Source organism: Simochromis diagramma, unplaced genomic scaffold (assembly GCF_900408965.1).
Source record: "Simochromis diagramma unplaced genomic scaffold, fSimDia1.1 OVJJ01000216.1, whole genome shotgun sequence".
Lineage (NCBI taxonomy): Eukaryota > Metazoa > Chordata > Actinopteri > Cichliformes > Cichlidae > Simochromis > Simochromis diagramma.
The window spans coordinates 6,105,046-6,123,664 of record NW_024386883.1 but is presented as its reverse complement, the minus strand read 5'-3'; the positions used below and the strand labels follow the sequence as shown (position 1 = coordinate 6,123,664).

Below are 18,619 nucleotides of genomic sequence, written 5' to 3'. Positions count from 1 at the left end.
GAGGGTACAGTTGTCCATTGTGGGTATGTGTATGTTCAGTCCATGAGTTTAACGTGGGTCAGATGTCAGGAGGCAGAGTTCAGGAGTCTGACAGCTGTGGGGAAGAAGCTGTTCCGGTACCTGGTGGTCTTAGTCCGGAGGCTCCTGTGGCGCCTCCCAGAGGGCAGGAGGGTGAAGAGTCCATGTGATGGGTGACTGGGGTCTTTGATGATTTTCCCAGCCCTTTTCAGACACCGCTTCCTGTAGATGTCTTTTATGGCAGGAAGTGGTGCTCCGGCGATGCGCTGGGCAGTTTTCACAACCCTCTGCAACGCCTTCCAGTCCGAGGCAGAGCAGTTCCCATACCAGACTGTTATACAGTTGGTCAGGATGCTCTTGATGGTGCAACGATAGAAGTTCACCAGGATGTCTGAGGACAGGTGGTTCTTCCTCAGAGTCCTCAAGAAGAAGAGGCACTGGTGAGCCTTCTTGACCAGCTTGGAGCAGTTGGTCGTCCAGGTGAGATCCTCGGAGATGTGGACTCCCAGGAACTTGAAGCTGCTCACACGCTCCACAGCCGTCCCCTTAATGTGGATGGGTGGATGTGGGTCAGCATTCCTCCTGTAGTCCACGATGAGCTCCTTGGTCTTCTCGGTGTTAAGCAGCAGGTTGTTTCTGTCGCACCACTCAGCCAGACTATCCACCTCCTCCCTGTAGGCGGCCTCATCATTGTCACTGATGAGGCCAATCACCGTGGTGTCATCTGCAAACTTAATGATGGTGTTGGAACCATCAGCAGGTCTGCAGTCGTGGGTGAAGAGGGAGTAGAGGAAAGGGCTCATCACACAGCCTTGTGGTACACCGGTGTTCATCGTGATTGTAGATGAGCAGTGGTTATCCAGCCGGACATGTTGGGGGCGGTTGGTCAGGAAGTCCAGTAACCATTTGCAGATGAGAGAACTGATGCCCAGGTCTGTCAGTTTCCTGATGAGTTGTGAGGGGTGGATTGTATTGAATGCTGAACTGAAGTCTATAAACAGCATTCTGGCGTAGGTGTTGTTGTTGTCCAGGTGTGAGAGGACAGAGTGCAGTGCGATGGAGACTGCATCCTCTGTGCTCCTGTTCTGGCGGTATGCGAATTGGTGGGGGTCCAGGGTGGGGGGGAGACAGGATTTGAAGTGTGCTAGGACCAGCTGCTCTAAGCACTTGGTGATGATGGGGGTGAGTGCTACTGGGCGGTAATCATTGAGGCAAGATGGGTTGGAGTTTTTGGGTATCGGGACGATGGAGGTGGATTTGAAGTAGGCCGGTACCACAGCGTGGGCCAAGGACAGATTGAATATGTCTGTGAGCACTCCTGCAAGCTCCCCAGAACACGCTCTGAGAACACGCCCGGGGATGCCATCAGGGCCTGCAGCCTTGTGGACATTGATCCTCCTCAGCACCGCTCCTACATCGGTGGGGGAGAGAGTCAGAGGTTGGTGGTCTGGCGTCATGTCTGCTTTGGTTGTGGTTGTGGGGTTCCCTCGCTCAAAACGAGCATAAAAGTTGTTGAGCTCGTTGAGGAAGGAGACATCAGAGGATGCGGGGGAGGGTTTGGTGGTCCTGTAGTCTGTAATGGTCTGGAGTCCTTGCCACATGCGTCGGGGGTTGGAGTTGGAGAAGTGTTCTTCTACCTTCTTTTTGTAATGGTGTTTGGCTTTTTTGATGCCCTTCTTTAGATTAGCCCTGGCTGTACTGTAGGCGTGTGCATCTCCTGACCTAAAGGCGGTGTTGCGGGCCTTCAGGAGGAGACGAACATCCCGGTTCATCCAAGGCTTCTGGTTGGGGTACATGGTGATCCGTTTCTGGGTGGTGACACTGTCTGTGGTTTCGGAGATGTAATCCAGTACAGATGAGGCGTACTGGTCCAGGTCTGTGTGGGTGAACATATTCCAGTCTGTGTTTTTAAATCTGTCCTGGAGCACTGCGTCTGTCCCCTCTGGCCACACTTTAATTGTCCTCACAGCAGGTTTCACACGTTGGATGAGTGGTGAATACCTAGGTGTGAGGAACAGGGAGAGATGGTCCGATTGTCCAATGTGGGGGAGGGGTGTGGCTTTGTAGGCTCCAGCCAGGTTGGAATACACATGGTCTAAAGTCTTGTCTCCTCTGGTGTGGCAGGAGACATGTTGGTGGAATCTGGGGAGGACTGTCTTTAAGTTGGTGTGGTTGAAGTCGCCAGCAACAATAAAAGCAGCATCGGGGTGTTTATTCTGGTGTTTGTTAATGGCTGCAGAAAGTTCTTTCATGGCCAACCTAGCATTAGCGTCGGGGGGTATATACACGGCAGTGAGTATGATCGAAGTGAGTTCTCTGGGGAGATAATAAGGTCTGCATTTGACCATTAAAAACTCCGCATTAGGTGAGCAGTGACTCTCAGTAGTAGTGGAGTTCATGCACCAAGCATTGTTAATATAAATGCACAAACCTCCACCTCTGGTCTTGCCGGAGTCATCTGCTAGCCTGTCGGCTCGGTGTGTGTGGCGTCCTGCTAACTCGATAGCATTGTCCGGGCAGCTGTTGTTCAGCCATGTTTCGGTGAAAAACATGACATTTGAGTCCATAATCCATCTGTTGTTAGTGATGGAGAGCCGTATCTCATCCATTTTGTTTGCCAGAGAACGGACATTGGCGAGAAAAATACTGGGTAAAGGCAGCCGGTGTGGTGTTAGCTTTAGCTTAGCCCGTAGCCCTCCGCGCCTACCTCGCCTTTGTTTACGATCTCGGCGCCGTCTGCGTGCACTTCCACCCGGCCGGGGACAGTGGGCAGCCTCCGGTGTTCTGGAGATCTCTGGGATGAGTCGGAGATCGGCGATAAAACTGTTGGAGTTGTGAGTCCAGATGTCTAGAAGCTCTTGTCTGCTGTAGGTCAGCAACACACAGCAATTCTGGACGAATAATCCGGTTAAAAGTAGATAAAAAAACCGCTAAATAGCAGATTCTGGAGAGACACTGAGCCTCGCGTTGTTCACGCGCCGCCATCTTGGAATCGTCTGGACTTAAAGAAGTCCAGATGCTTTTCTTTGCAAGCTCCTTTGACTACGATGACCTGGATGACTGAGAACCTTCACAGACATAGTTTGGGATTGTAATATTACAATATGGCCGTTAATGGGTGTAAGAAGGCCTGGAATGGGAACAAAGAACTGGGGTGCAGGGCAGGAGGACAATCAACCCCCATCCCCCAGGCCAGGAAGCAAGAGTTACTGAGGGTGAGGGGCAGACAAAGGGGTCAAACGGACACTACCTTAAAAGGAGATGGGGGTCAGGGTGTCAGCACCCTTGGCCACTGTACTAGTGTATTTCCATTGTGGGGGATGTTTACTGTAGGGGGGAGGAGACCAGAGGTTATAACTGTAACTGTTGTGTGGAGTTCTTTAGATCAGCCTTTAGCATAGGACTGCATAGGATGCAGTGTGCTGATCTCCAGATGGATCTGTAAGAATAATGGGTAATAAAAGGATTGTGTAAAACATGGAAACATCTCAGCGTGATCTCTACCAGGACCAAAAGAATTGCAGACACCGGCGTTGTCCCAACAGTCGCAAAAAAACTTATACATATTTTCAGGTGAGAATGTAGCTGTGTAAACTTCAAATATCTGAGCCGACCGACACATCATCTTGAAACCCCCGTGATCTTTCGCTACTCGGGTTAAACATGATATATAAGTCACTTTGATAACTTAAAAATGTTATTGTTTGGCTTTTTCAGTGTTTTATTTGTTCATGAGTAAATCAGTTTGGCTCTTAGATTCAATTAAATTTAACTTTATTAATCCCTCGGGAGGGTTCCTCCGGGGCTTTCACACAGCTGAATAAACGTCAAACAGAAAATGATTAAACAGAAGTTTGACACGGTCGAGAGTTTACGTCAGCGCCCGGTTATATTTTAGATAGCAAGGAGCAGACAGCAGAGTTTCACTCCACCGAGGGAGCTCGTGCCGTACTACCCGGCTTTCTTTAGACCACGAAGGCTGGGTCCTCAGGTGGAAGCAGCCTCTTAATTTGGACACCACCGCTGTTTACAGGCCGGCCAATAATAACAGTGACATTTAACGTATTTTATCCGATAGATAAACCCTGTAAAATGTATTTAGCCCCCCCGGCCCAACAGCCCTTTTGAATGTCTCCCTAGTATGGCCACAACACCTCACTCTTGGAGCACTTTTTTGCCACATGTATCGCAAACCACGTCTCAGCTGTTTGTGGAGGTAAAATACGTCCACACATGACTCCAATTACGCTCAGCCATTGCTGTGAGTCAAGGGGCTGCGAGACATTTATACCACCGTATTTCGCACATGACTGAAAGGTGGAAGAGGAAGTAGTTCCTTTGAATGTAGACAATCCGAATGTTATCGTTTCCTTCCACTGTGTTCCTGTTAATGATAAACTATAAATTTAATCTAAATTACTAAAACATTGATATTTTAATGTGAGAATCGATATATTTTTCAGATTTTTTTCACATTTTTTTAATATGTGACACGTGGTATTGTACGACTTTAAAAAAATAAATGATTATAATGGAAAGCAGCTTTTACAATTTCATTTTACTATGGTCATGCAAGAGAAATTACTCTGGTATTACTTCACTTATATTTTTATTGTTGAATATTCTTTTTCAATTATATTAACTTGTAGTTTCAATTCTATGGTCTTTTAGATTCTATAATAGTACCATAACAGTGGCACACGCAGGTACTGAAACAACAAATTCAAAGAAAAAAGAAGATTGCTGCTACTAAAACTGACTAAAGTTAAAATAATGTCTACATCTTACTCCTGAAAAATACAGAGGAGCACAATCTCTTTGGTCACAGAAAGACTAAATCTTTTACATCAGATGGCAGAGGGCACTGCAGACATTCAAGTCTAAATCCTTTTTTAATATTTTGTGGCAATTTTGGATGTAACTCGAGTTTTCAGCAACTTCTTTAATGACTCTTTGATCTCCTGTGTCTGAAGAACATAGATAATCGGGTTTAACATGGGAGGCAATACAGTGCTCATAGAAAGGCTTATGATTCTAGCATTTGGATGTATTACACTCCCAAACATATACACAAATGTAAATGGAAGGAAATAAATTGCCACTAATGAAAGGTGACCTGTGTAGGTTTTGAAAGCTTTCACTCTTTCCCTAAATGTAGAAATTTTTGACAAAGAATAGCCAATACAGCAGTAACTTCCCACGATAAATGCCAGTGGAAACCCAAGAATTATAACTAGTGCCGAACGAGCAAATGCTTGATTGGGGGTAACATCATTGCAGCCAAGACGATAAATAGGACCATGATCACAGAAATAGCTCTGAATAACAACCGACTTACAAAAATAAAGTCTTGTGAGAAGGCCAACTGCAATGAGTATAAGAGTTATGGCAAGAAGCCAGAAAAAAGCGATCAAAGATAAAATGAGCCTGTGGCTCACTCTCATTTGATAGTGCAGCGGGTACATGATAGCCATGACTCTGTCAAAGGACAATACAACCAGATTAAAACCTTGCATAAAAATGAAAGTAAAGCAGAAAAACATGAAAGTCAAGCAGTCATTGTAGGAAATATAATAATGGTTAAACAGAAAAATGTCAACAACCTTTGGAACCAAAGCAGAGCTACTTAACAGGTCTGTAAATGCAAGGTTAAAAACAGCAATATATTTAGGACTTCTCAACATGCGATCCAATGTTATTACAATCATCACTAATGTGTTTCCCACCACTGCAAGAATGTAAATAAAACACAGAAAGACAAAATAATATCTAATATTAGGTATGCCAATAAAACCACTTATAATAAAATATGCAGGTCACACAAAGGTGATGTTGTTCTCAGCAGCTGAGTTAATCAATGCCATGTAAAGAGCTTCTGTTAATCTTCTATAATTCTCTGTACTCGTTTGTGTAGGCTGCCTCTAGTTTGTGAAGGCTAGCTACAAATATAAGCAGAGCAACTTTGTGCTCTGATACTTATAGCAGTACTCTGTTCTCTTGTGTACTGCTCTCCTCATGTGTGTGCATGTGTACATCAAGTTACAGTGCTTTACAGCTCAAATAAAAGCAACACATAGAACAGATAGAAGTTAAATCTACATGTTAAAACATAGAGACCCATAAACAGGCATATAATCAGCCATACTGAGGGATATTCATCCCTACATACACGCATACATGGCTAGAAGGCCCTGGTTAGATCCAAAAGGTCGGCTGCATTGATAAGGTGTGCAGGGGCCTGTCCATGTAAAGTTTATATGTTAATAACATAATTTAAAGTGGATTCTGAATTTCACTGGAAGCCAGTGAAGGGAAGCAAGGATAGGTTTAATATGTGACTGCTGGCTAGTTTTCGTTAGCAGCCTTGCTGCTGCGTTCTGAACTAACTGAAGATGAGCTATGAAAGAACTGAGAGATATATGTGAAAAGTGAATTGTAATAATCAACACAGGAGAAAATTAAAGTGTGTACTAAAAGTTCAAGATGACAAACTCACAGTAAAGGGTTGTTGTTCGCAATATTTCTCAGATGAAGGAAACAAGACTGGGTAACCTTTGAGATATGACTTTCAAAATTCAAGTGTTGATCTTGGTATCAAAAAGGATACCAAGGTTTTTAACCAGATGATTTGATGGTATTAGCGAGGGCACTGATGTACTGGCTAACTTTGAATGTTTGGGCCGAGCACTAGAACCTCAGTTTTACTTGAATTAAGATGGAGGAAATTAGAATACAACCAATTAGCAACACATGAGCGGTGCAGATGAGAACATACATTGATTAATATGAATTCATATTACTCATTTTACAGACCCAGCTTGTCTTAGAGTGTCCAACAAGATTTTGATGTAATGTAATATAGGCGAATATTGTGTTTTCCTGACGATGGACCTGACCTCTGCCTTTCATTCTGTTCAACATTATATTTTGCTCGACTGGCTGAGACGTTGTACCTGAGTTTGCACAGCTTCCACCTACAGTACATACACATGCACTTAGTGGGGTTAGGTTAATTGGTGATTACAAATTGCCCATTGGTGTGAGTATGAATGTTTGTTTGTGGTTTTTTTCTTCTTTTTTTAAGTTTTAGCCTGTGGGAGACAGGTGTCATTACCACAAAACCTTCTGTAAATTAATAGCATTAACCCCACATGAGCCTCACTCCATATGCAGTTACATGTTGTCATAAATGCTGCCAATGGAACTTTCGTATCACACACAAGTTTCGGCTATCAGCAATAAACATGGGGACTGACTGGACTGACAAAAATTTGACTGACATGACACCAATATGCAAGATTGCGCCTCCACCCACAGAGCAAAAAGGGTGGATTTTTCTTTTTTTTACAGGAACAGGAGGATGAAAGCAACATCTTAGTTTTGCATGTCTTGTAGGCCATGCAGATCTTTTGGTTGCCAGTTTTTTCTGTGTCTGTTTACAAGCAGTGTGTTAATATGCCCTTGTATTGTTTACAATGCAAAGGTCGCTGTGTGAAAGTGTGCATACAAGATGCACTGGGCTAACATCTACATCTACTTTTTCTACAGCAGAGGGTTAATTGTATGATTTAATCACATGATTTGCAACAGGAAACACCACTGGCCAATTTTCTAAATACAGGTTTACAGGCCTGGAGGAGAGCTACTCCATGGGAGAAGCCCTGGAAATTTTAAGGGAGAATGGGCAACTTTATTGTGCATCTCTAATTGTTTTGAATTGACACATAGCAAGGACCATGTGGCAAAAGGGGTTTGTCAGGGTAGTTTTAATTTTTAATTACAGGTGCAGTGACCAAACTGACGGAAGGAGATCATTCATAAGATGCAGACTGAGACCTGAAGAGAAGGCTTCAAGAGCACCAGATGGGCGACCAGTCTTATCCCCAGAGATCAGAACAAGAGCTATTGAAGAGGCACATGGGTTACAGAGAGCACAGCTTGCTGCAGGAAGCTTGCTGCAGGAAGCTCACTGCCGGAAGCCTGGTGGGTACGTCTGAAAGTGATCAAAAGAAAGTGGTCGGAGCCGAAGTACACAGGACATCGCACGTTGTTCGACTGAAGGGCAAAGGTGAAGCCAGGTAGCACTGGAGCCAGTGTGCAGTAGCTGAGGAGCCAGGAAGGTCGGTGAAGGAACAAGGAGCAACTTGAGTACCAAAAGGGGAATCGAGCCCTGACTCAAACGAGTCAGAGAACACCCAGACCTCAACCACGGGGGCAAAGTAATCCCGTGGTCTGTGGCCAGGTCTCAGGGTAGTCTCCCCCTGAGACTGAAGAAAGAAGAGGAGGAAGAACGCAGAGACTCACCCCACACTGGAAAAAGAAGACTGAGTGAATAGATGTTGAAGGTTGTCTACTCCACACCACCCTATTCAAGCAGTTAAACTGATTTTATCTTAGGAAGTGGGAAAAGCATTCACACAAAGAGAGTCCGTCAGGTTTAGGAAACCAGTTTTCCCCCAGGATGAAGGACACGTGTGATGTGATCTCTCATTGGAGTGGTAAAAAGGGGGGTTGTTGAGAATAGAAATAAATAAACTTAAGTTGTGCGCTATTTGAACAGCTTGCCTGCCTGCAGCACTAAAGGACTCCGTGAGAGACATCTGTCTCGCCCTAGCAGCACCTGTCCCATTCCTCCTCTTCAATTAGCCTCAACATACGCTCGTCATATTCTGTGATATGATTTACTCTGAGGTGTTTGACAAGGTTAGTGGTGTTGCCACAACCATACATGCCAACCCTCCCGATTTTTCTGGGAGAATCCCGAATTTCAGTGCCCCTCCCAAAAATCTCCCGGAGCCACCGTTCTCCCGAATTTCTCCCGATTTTCTCCCGATTTTCCACCCGGACAACAAAATTGAAAAACCATATCGCAGAATTCATAGTGCGGCCCAGCCAATCCCAGCTACTTGGTTTTAATATTACTCTTATTTCTCTTTCCGAGTCGTGTTCAAAATATATTCCGTAATATACATCAGAGTTAAAGAGAATATAGTTTGGTCGAAGATCAGACACCAGCGAGGGAGGATAAGAAGGACAGACGCAACAACATTGTCATCCCCTATGTAGCCGGTGTATCAGAAAAACTCAGGTGAGTTTTCTCCAAGCATGACATCCCGGTGCATTTCAGACCCAGCAACACGCTCAGACAAAAACTGGTTCACCCGAAAGACAAAACTCCAACACATAGACTTAATAATGTGGTGTATGCTGTACAGTGCAGCGAGGAATGCCCAGACCTCTACATTGGAGAGACCAAACAGCCACTTCACAAACGCATGGCACAACATAGAAGAGCCACCTCCACAGGACAAGACTCAGCAGTCCATCTCCATCTGAAGGATAAAGGACACTCTTTTGAGGATGCCAATGTTCACATTTTGGACAGAGAAGACAGATGGTTTGAAAGAGGAGTGAAAGAAGCCATCTATGTCCACTGTGAGCGACCATCTTTGGACAGAGGCGGGGGTTTACGACACCAACTGTCTGCCATCTATAATCCAGTTTTGAGTTCCCTCCCCAGACGCCTTAACGCCCACTCACATCCTGGGCCATCTGACCTCAGGAATTTGCATGATAAGGTGGGGCCAGGTTTCACAATGAGCTCACCCGAAACCCTGGCTGATTGGGACCCACACCCAGTTTCACACATTGGCTCAGGCGATTAGAGGATCATCAGGGGGTCCTTTTGTCCCTCTGTGGGGGGATACTCCCACTAGGTTTAAATCTGGGACTCCCCACCATTTGACCTTAGAACTGAAGAAGCTTCTCGGATGAGAGGTGAAACGTCTTCAAGCAACTTAAAGAAGTCCAGACGCTTTTCTTTGCAAGCTCCTTTGACTACGATGACCTGGATGACTGAGAACCTTCACAGACATAGTTTGGGATTGTAATATTACAATATGGCCGTTAATGGGTGTAAGAAGGCCTGGAATGGGAACAAAGAACTGGGGTGCAGCGCAGGAGGACAATCAACCCCCCATCCCCAGGCCAGGAAGCAAGAGTTACTGAGGGTGAGGGGCAGACAAAGGGGTCAAACGGATACTACCTTAAAAGGAGATGGGGGTCAGGGTGTCAGCACCCTTGGCCACTGTACTAGTGTATTTCCATTGTGGGGGTGTTTACTGTAGGGGGGAGGAGACCAGAGGTTATAACTGTAACTGTTGTGTGGAGTTCTTTAGATCAGCCTTTAGTATAGGACTGCATAGGATGCAGTGTGCTGATCTCCAGATGGATCTGTAAGAATAATGGGTAATAAAAGGATTGTGTAAAACATGGAAACATCTCAGCGTGATCTCTACCAGGACCAAAAGAATTGCAGACACCGGCGTTGTCTCAACAGTCGCAAATTTTTTTTAACATATTTTCAGGTGAGAATGTAGCTGTGTAAACTTCAAATATCTGAGCCGACCGACACATCATCTTGAAACCCCCGTGATCTTTCGCTACTCGGGTTAAACATGATATATAAGTCACTTTGATAACTTAAAAATGTTATTGTTTGGCTTTTTCAGTGTTTTATTTGTTCATGAGTAAATCGGTTTGGCTGAGATTAAAGTTATTAGATTAGATTCAATTAAATTTAACTTTATTAATCCCTCGGGAGGGTTCCTCCGGGGCTTTCACACAGCTGAATAAACGTCAAACAGAAAATGATTAAACAGAAGTTTGACACGGTCGAGAGTTTACGTCAGCGCCCGGTTATATTTTAGATAGCAAGGAGCAGACAGCAGAGTTTCACTCCACCGAAGGAGCTCGTGCCGTACTACCCGGCTTTCTTTAGACCGCGAAGGCTGGGTCCTCAGGTGGAAGCAGCCTCTTAATTTGGACACCACCGCTGTTTACGGGCCAGCCAATAATAACGGTGACATTTAATGTATTTTATCCGATAGATAAACCCTGTAAAATGTATTTAGCCCCCCCGGCCCAACAGCCCTTTTGAATGTCTCCCTAGTATGGCCACAACACCTCACTCTTGGAGCACTTTTTTGCCACATGTATCGCAAACCACGTCTCAGCTGTTTGTGGAGGTAAAATACGTCCACACATGACTCCAATTACGCTCAGCCATTGCTGTGAGTCAAGGGGCTGCGAGACATTTATACCACCGTATTTCGCACATGACTGAAAGGTGGAAGAGGAAGTAGTTCCTTTGAATGTAGACAATCCGAATGTTATAGTTTCTTTCCACTGTGTTCCTGTTAATGATAAACTACAAATTTAATCTAAATTACTAAAACATTGATATTTTAATGTGAGAATTGATATATTTTTTGTATTTTTCACATTTTTTTAATATGTGACACGTGGTATTGTACGACTTTAAAAAAAGATAAATGATTATAATGGAAAGCAGCTTTTACAATTTCATTTTACTATGGTCATGCAAGAGAAATTACTCTGGTATTACTTCACTTATATTTTTATTGTTGAATATTCTTTTTCAATTATATTAACTTGTAGTTTCAATTCTATGGTCTTTTAGATTCTATAATAGTACCATAACAGTGGCACACGCAGGTACTGAAACAACAAATTCAAAGAAAAAAGAAGATTGCTGCTACTAAAACTGACTAAAGTTAAAATAATGTCTACATCTTAGTCCTGAAAAATACAGAGGAGCACAATCTCTTTGGTCACAGAAAGACTAAATCTTTTACATCAGATGGCAGAGGGCACTGCAGACATTCAAGTCTAAATCCTTTTTTAATATTTTGTGGCAATTTTGGATGTAACTCGAGTTTTCAGCAACTTCTTTAATGACTCTTTGATCTCCTGTGTCTGAAGAACATAGATAATCGGGTTTAACATGGGAGGCAATACAGTGCTCATAGAAAGGCTTATGATTCTAGCATTTGGATGTATTACACTCCCAAAGATATACACAAATGTAAATGGAAGGAAATAAATTGCCACTAATGAAAGGTGACCTGTGCAGGTTTTGAAAGCTTTCACTCTTTCCCTAAATGTAGAAATTTTTGACAAAGAATAGCCAATACAGCAGTAACTTCCCACGATAAATGCCAGTGGAAACCCAAGAATTATAACTGGACTCAAACCAGCAATTGCACGATTGGGGGTAACATCATTGCAGCCAAGACGATAAATAGGACCATGATCACAATAGTAGCTCTGAATAACAACAGACTTACAAAAAGAAAGTCTTGTGAGAAGGCCAGCTGCAATGAGTACAAGAGTTGTGGCAAAAAGCCAGAAAAAAGCGATCAAAGATAAAATGAGCTTGTGGCTCACTCTCATTTGATAGTGCAGCGGGTACATGATAGCCATGACTCTGTCAAAGGACAATACAACCAGATTAAAAGCTTGCATTGAAATGAAAGTAAAGCAGAAAAACATGAAAGTCAAGCAGTCATTGTAGGAAATATAATAATGGTTAAACAGAAAAATGTCAACAACCTTTGGAACCAAAGCAGAGCTACTTAACAGGTCTGTAAATGCAAGGTTAAAAACAGCAATATATTTAGGACTTCTCAACATGTGATCCAATGTTATTACAATCATCACTAATGTGTTTCCCACCACTGCAAGAATGTAAATAAAACACAGAAAGACAAAATAATATCTAATATTAGGTATGCCAATAAAACCACTTATTATAAAATATGCAGGTCGCACAAAGGTGATGTTGTTCTCATCAGCTGAGTTAATCAATGCCATGTAAAGAGCTTCTGTTAATCTTCTATAATTCTATGTTCTATCGTTTGTTTAGGCTCTAGTTTGTGAAGGCTAGCTACAAATATAAGCAGAACAACTTTGTGCTCTGATACTTATAGCAGTACTCTGTTCTCTTGTGTCAGCTGTAAGCAGGCCAGTTTACTCCGCCTCCATTACAGACAATTAGACATGGAAGTAGTAATATGTTAGTTTTGTAAAAAAATTTGTGAAAAATGATTGTCGCTACATTAACGTTCAGTTTGAGGCTTACATCAGAAAATTATATGTTTATTGTTCTCACATGGTATGGGACAGGATTATTTTAACAAACAAAGGACATTTTGCCTGATAATTATTTTTATCCTCTTGTAACTTTACTGTATAAAGAGCTAAAACCTCCAAAGTTTCAGAAGTAGTTTATATATAAAAAGATCAGTATTGTTGAACTGCAAAATATCTTGGGTGCAGTTATATTTTTGCACACAAGTATAACAGAATAGCTTTAGTGTTTATTAAAATTTTACTACGAACTTATACAAAATGTAGCAAGACATTAAACAAACAGTTTTACTGATTATGAATTAGACAATATCGGATTCATATCGGTATCGGCAGATATCCAAATGTATCTTTCGGACATACAAAAGTGGTATCATGCCATCTCTAGACCTCACCCTTAGTGTAAGTCGTGCCCTTCCCCTCCAGACCAGGGATGTGATTATTAAAGATTATGAAAGGCCCGACGGGGCAGCATGGTGGCTAGCACTGTTTCCGCACAGCAAGAAGGTCCTGAGTTCAATTCCACCATCAGGCTGTGGTCTTTCTGGAGTTTGCATGTTCTCCCCGTGTTTGCGTGGGTTCTCTCTGGTTTCCTCCCACAGTTCAAAGACATGCAGTCAGTGCCATGTGAATTTAGAACTACTCGTATGCTCAAACATAGTGGTTAGTAATGTGTCAAGTTGTGGTTAGCACAGATGACCAATAACAGAACACAACTCTGGTTCAGATTGACCATGATGTTCCTCCCAAGCACTCATGCAACCCACCCAGCAACTCCAATAAGACTGGGTACTCTGAACTGTTTTTGGTGTACAGACACAAATGTCATTGAGAAGCCATTCTGACCTCAAGGTGCAGGGAAGCAACCCTCTCATCAGCTGGAGAAAACCCCAAGATACTGGCATTACAGTGGTCCCTCGCTATAGAGACGTGACTTTCGCGCATTGCATTGTGGGTACGAGTGGCAGCAAAATCAAAACACTGCATCAAGCACTAGCATTTCCAGCACCGGTAATCATTAATTCTGTGGTTTTAATCCCTACTTGCATTTTATTTGCCCCAAAAACAGTTATGCACAAAACGACGGTGAACACGGCAGGTCTGTACAAAGACAGACTTGACGAAAAGGAAAAAAAAAAAGTATGAGGAAAAACAATCAAAGGAGTGAAAGGGTCAGACCCATACGAGCATACAGAGTTCAGTAAGGACGTTAGCATGCTGCCCAACTTTCATCACGCACATATTTATTATTATATGGTCCTAAGTGCGAGTGTATACACTCACAAAATGTTTAGTAACTTCAAACCCCTGCAACAAGCCCAGGTCCAGGTTACTTTGGTGATTTGGACTATTCCATTTCACAGCTGTTGTTACATTTTTTTCCTTTATCTCCTGTACAGGCCACCGCAATCTATTTATCGTTTCAGGTTGTAGTATTACACAACATTTTCAGATCTAATAGAAATAAAATTAGTGTTTTGTAATTCATTCAATGTACAGGGAGTGCAGAATTATTAGGCAAATTAGTATTTTGTCCACATCATCCTCTTCATGCATGTTGTCTTACTCCAAGCTGTATAGGCTTGAAAGCCTACTACCAATTAAGCATATTAGGTGATGTGCATCTCTGTAATGAGAAGGGGTGTGGTCTAATGACATCAACACCCTATATCAGGTGTGCATAATTATTAGGCAACGTCCTTTCCTTTGGCAAAATGGGTCAAAAGAAGGACTTGACAGGCTCAGAAAAGTCAAAAATAGTGAGATATCTTGCAGAGGGATGCAGCAGTCTCAAAATTGCAAAGCTTCTGAAGTGTGATCATTGAACAATCAAGCGTTTCATTCAAAATAGTCAACAGGGTCGCAAGAAGCGTGTGGAAAAACCAAGGCGCAAAATAACTGCCCATGAACTGAGAAAAGTCAAGCGTGCAGCTGCCAAGATGCCACTTGCCACCAGTTTGGCCATATTTCAGAGCTGCAACATCACTGGAGTGCCCAAAAGCACAAGGTGTGCAATACTCAGAGACATGGCCAAGGTAAGAAAGGCTGAAAGACGACCACCACTGAACAAGACACACAAGCTGAAACGTCAAGACTGGGCCAAGAAATATCTCAAGACTGCTTTTTCTAAGGTTTTATGGACTGATGAAATGAGAGTGAGTCTTGATGGGCCAGATGGATGGGCCCGTGGCTGGATTGGTAAAGGGCAGAGAGCTCCAGTCCGACTCAGACGCCAGCAAGGTGGAGGTGGAGTACTGGTTTGGGCTGGTATCATCAAAGATGAGCTTGTGGGGCCTTTTCGGGTTGAGGATGGAGTCAAGCTCAACTCCCAGTCCTACTGCCAGTTTCTGGAAGACACCTTCTTCAAGCAGTGGTACAGGAAGAAGTCTGCATCCTTCAAGAAAAACATGATTTTCATGCAGGACAATGCTCCATCACACGCGTCCAAGTACTCCACAGCGTGGCTGGTAAGAAAGGGTATAAAAGAAGAAAAACTAATGACATGGCCTCCTTGTTCACCTGATCTGAACCCCATTGAGAACCTGTGGTCCATCATCAAATGTGAGATTTACAAGGAGGGAAAACAGTACACCTCCCTGAACAGTGTCTGGGAGGCTGTGGTTGCTGCTGCACGCAATGTTGATGGTGAACAGATCAAAACACTGACAGAATCCATGGATGGCAGGCTTTTGAGTGTCCTTGCAAAGAAAGGTGGCTATATTGGTCGCTGATTTGTTTTTGTTTTGTTTTTGAATGTCAGAAATGTATATTTGTGAATGTGGAGATGTTATATTGGTTTCACTGGTGAAATTAAATAATTGAAATGGGTATATATTTGTTTTTTGTTAAGTTGCCTAATAATTATGCACAGTAATAGTCACCTGCACACACAGATATCCCCCTAACATAGCTAAAACTAAAAACAAACTAAAAACTACTTCCAAAAACATTCAGCTTTGATATTAATGAGTTTTTTGGGTTCATTGAGAACATGGTTGTTGTTCAATAATAAAATTATTCCTCAAAAATACAACTTGCCTAATAATTCTGCACTCCCTGTATTGTCTTTATTTATAACTGGCATTATTGTTTCATTCTATTATAGAATCTTACAAAAAAAAGATGCAAAGTTGTATTCCATTATGCTTTATTAGCTGCTTCGGTGAAAAACAAATCAACAATGCAAAAATAAAAAATAACCATTGCAAAACAACATACTGGAATTCTTTGTGTTCCTTTTTATCGCTGTGTGACTATTTTCTTGTAAAAGCCTGCGTGCGCTCGTACCTCTTGCCACTCGTATCTACAATCCTTTACGGTTTTACCCCGGAAATGACGTCACATTTTCAATCTCTATAACGCAGTTCACCCTTCGCGGCCTCGCTGTTTCGTTGATTTTTTTTGTGCATGCTTTTTTTTTACAGTGCATTGTGTTCTGCGTCCTGATTGGCTGCAGACCATTGTCAATCTCATGCCATGTCTCCTGTACAGTACAGAATGCATTCAGCTTGTCAACTTTACATAAATGTTCGATCACTCGCAGTGTGACTCTGAAGTGCTGTACAGTATGTCTGTAAGTTTTCTCCCCAACAAACACCAATGTCGATGAAACGTTTTGCACCATCAAAGGCAACCGCGGGTGCCTTTGGATTCATTTTATAATCCATCCATCCATTCGCTTCCACTTATCCCTTTCAGGGTCGCTGGAGCCTATCCCAGCTATCATAGGGCGAGTGGCGGGGTACACCCTGGACAGGTCGCCAGCCTGGGCCAACACACAGGGACAACCATTCGCACTCACATTCACCTGCACATTCACACCTAGTGGCAATTTGGATTATCCAATTAACCTATCCCAACAAGCTGCATGTCTTTGGACGGTGGGAGGAAGCCAGAGTACCCGGAGGGAACCCACGCAAACACGTGGAGAACATGCAAACTCCACACAGAAAGACCCTGGCCTGATGGTGGAATTGAACTCAGGACCTTCTTGCTGTGCAGCAACAGTGCTAACCACCGTGCCACCGTGCAGTATTTTATAATACTGGACTTATCTTTCTATGAAGGTTTAACCTTTGAGAGTGTTTAAACAGGAGAGAAAAGTGTGAAAATGTTCATGCCTGTCTGAGAAAAGTGTATACATACATATCACCCAGTGTATACCATTCAATATCACCCAGCTTGAGGGGTCCAGATCCTCACTTAAACCTGGCAGCTCTACATTCACCTTCAAGACTGAGGACGTGGTGAGAGCCCTCAGGATGACCAGGAAGAGGACCTTGACAACATCAGCAGTCGAGTTCTGAGGCACTGTGCAGGGCAACTAGGAAGTGTGTTCCAGACTAGGGCTGCCACAAATGATTATTTTGATAGTCGACTAGTCAACGATTATTTTTGCGATTAGTCGACTAATCAGATCATGCATCCACTGGACGTACAGCGTACAGCTTATTGCACCAGCATGCATCTGCTCTTATATAACAATCATTATCTTACAGCTTGAAGTGTTTAAGGTATGTTCTAACTAAAAATAAAGACAAGATGATAGTTTATTAAATTTTAATAGAAATTTGCAGATTGTTTTGGTGAAGTTTAATAAACTCAGCCGTCTGCTCCTTGCTATCTAAAATATAACAGGACACCGGAGTATATTCTCGAGCATCTCACACTTCTGATAATCAGTTGTCTGCTTGAGGTTTATTCAGCTGTGTAAAAACTATAACTTTAATCTCAGCCAAACCGATTTACTCAGAAACAAATAAAGTACTGAGAAAAGCCAAACAATAACATTTTAAAGTTATCTAAGCGACTGATATATCATGTTTAACCTGAGTAGCGAAAGACGGCGGGGGGTTTGAAAACGATTTCCCGGGAGTCTGATGCTCTCACCGGCTCTAGTGAGCCTTGAACCCCGGCTAGCTATCAAGCTAGTGGGTAACAGACGTCTCCGAAAACGTCAGGGGGCTTTTAGAAATATGTGGTGTCTTGATAAACTGAGCAGATATTTGAGGTTTACACATCTACATTCTCGCCTGAAAATATGTTAAACGTTTATTTTGTGACCCAGAAAGAATGATGAAAGAGTAATATTAAAACTAGCTGCCGCTATTGTTGGAAACTGAGCAGGGCTGCGCTATGAATTCTGGGACACAGCTTTGTCTTCTTCTTCGGGGTTTATCGGCAGCTGGTATCCTTGTACATGCAGTGCTGCCATCTTCTGTTTCAGTCCGTTATTACACACTTAAATCCTACTACTTATTCGTGTGTCTTTTGGGATCTTACAAAGCTTCAAATGACGCGGCGACTATTAAATCAGTCGTCGACGATTTTGATAGTCGACATAATCGTGACTTGTCGACTAATCGTGGCAGCCCTATTCCAGACTCTATTTCAACAATCAATTGACAGTCGCATCGTCCACCAGCTGTGGAAACACTCCACAGTCATCCCCATCCCCAAAAGAAACAACCCAAAGTCTCTGATGGATCTTCATCCTGTGGCCCTCACCTCACAGGTGATGAAGGCCATGGAGAAGATCATAAAACAGCGCATCATAAGAGCAACTGACCCCCTGATGGACCCACTCCAGTTTGCTTACTGTGCACACAGAGGTGTTGATGATGCAAAAAATCTTCATCTTGAACTCCAT

At 43.0% G+C, this 18,619-nt stretch overlaps 2 protein-coding genes across 2 annotated transcripts; both read right to left on the bottom strand.

The window, feature by feature from the left end:
* Positions 1 to 4,356: 4,356 nt before the first annotated feature.
* On the bottom strand, positions 4,357 to 6,876 carry LOC120734077 (olfactory receptor 1M1-like). Its single transcript, XM_040032652.1, has 3 exons — positions 6,118 to 6,876; positions 5,693 to 5,746; positions 4,357 to 5,383 (listed from the first exon to the last, which is right to left on the bottom strand). Exons 1-3 carry the CDS (start codon positions 6,191 to 6,193, stop codon positions 4,911 to 4,913), a joined length of 603 nt encoding a protein of 200 aa, XP_039888586.1. The 5' UTR covers positions 6,194 to 6,876; the 3' UTR covers positions 4,357 to 4,910.
* A 4,604-nt stretch (positions 6,877 to 11,480) lies between these two features.
* Positions 11,481 to 12,693, bottom strand: LOC120734059 (olfactory receptor 1500-like). The gene has a single exon (XM_040032625.1). It carries the CDS (start codon positions 12,691 to 12,693, stop codon positions 11,722 to 11,724), a length of 972 nt encoding a protein of 323 aa, XP_039888559.1. The 3' UTR covers positions 11,481 to 11,721.
* Between the last annotated feature and the right edge of the window lie 5,926 nt (positions 12,694 to 18,619).

Bases quoted from the DNA above. Each gene is read 5' to 3' on its own strand.
- LOC120734059 (XM_040032625.1), bottom strand. From the start codon at position 12,693: ATGGCATTGATTAACTCAGCTGATGAGAACAACATCACCTTTGTGCGA.
- LOC120734077 (XM_040032652.1), bottom strand. From the start codon at position 6,193: ATGCGTGTATGTAGGGATGAATATCCCTCAGTATGGCTGATTATATGC. The intron at 5,747-6,117 runs GTAGATTTAACT...ACATTCTTGCAG, and splicing joins GGGTCTCTATGTTTTAACAT to TGGTGGGAAACACATTAGTG. The intron at 5,384-5,692 runs GTCCTAAATATA...TACTCATTGCAG, and splicing joins ATTGGATCGCATGTTGAGAA to TTGGCCTTCTCACAAGACTT.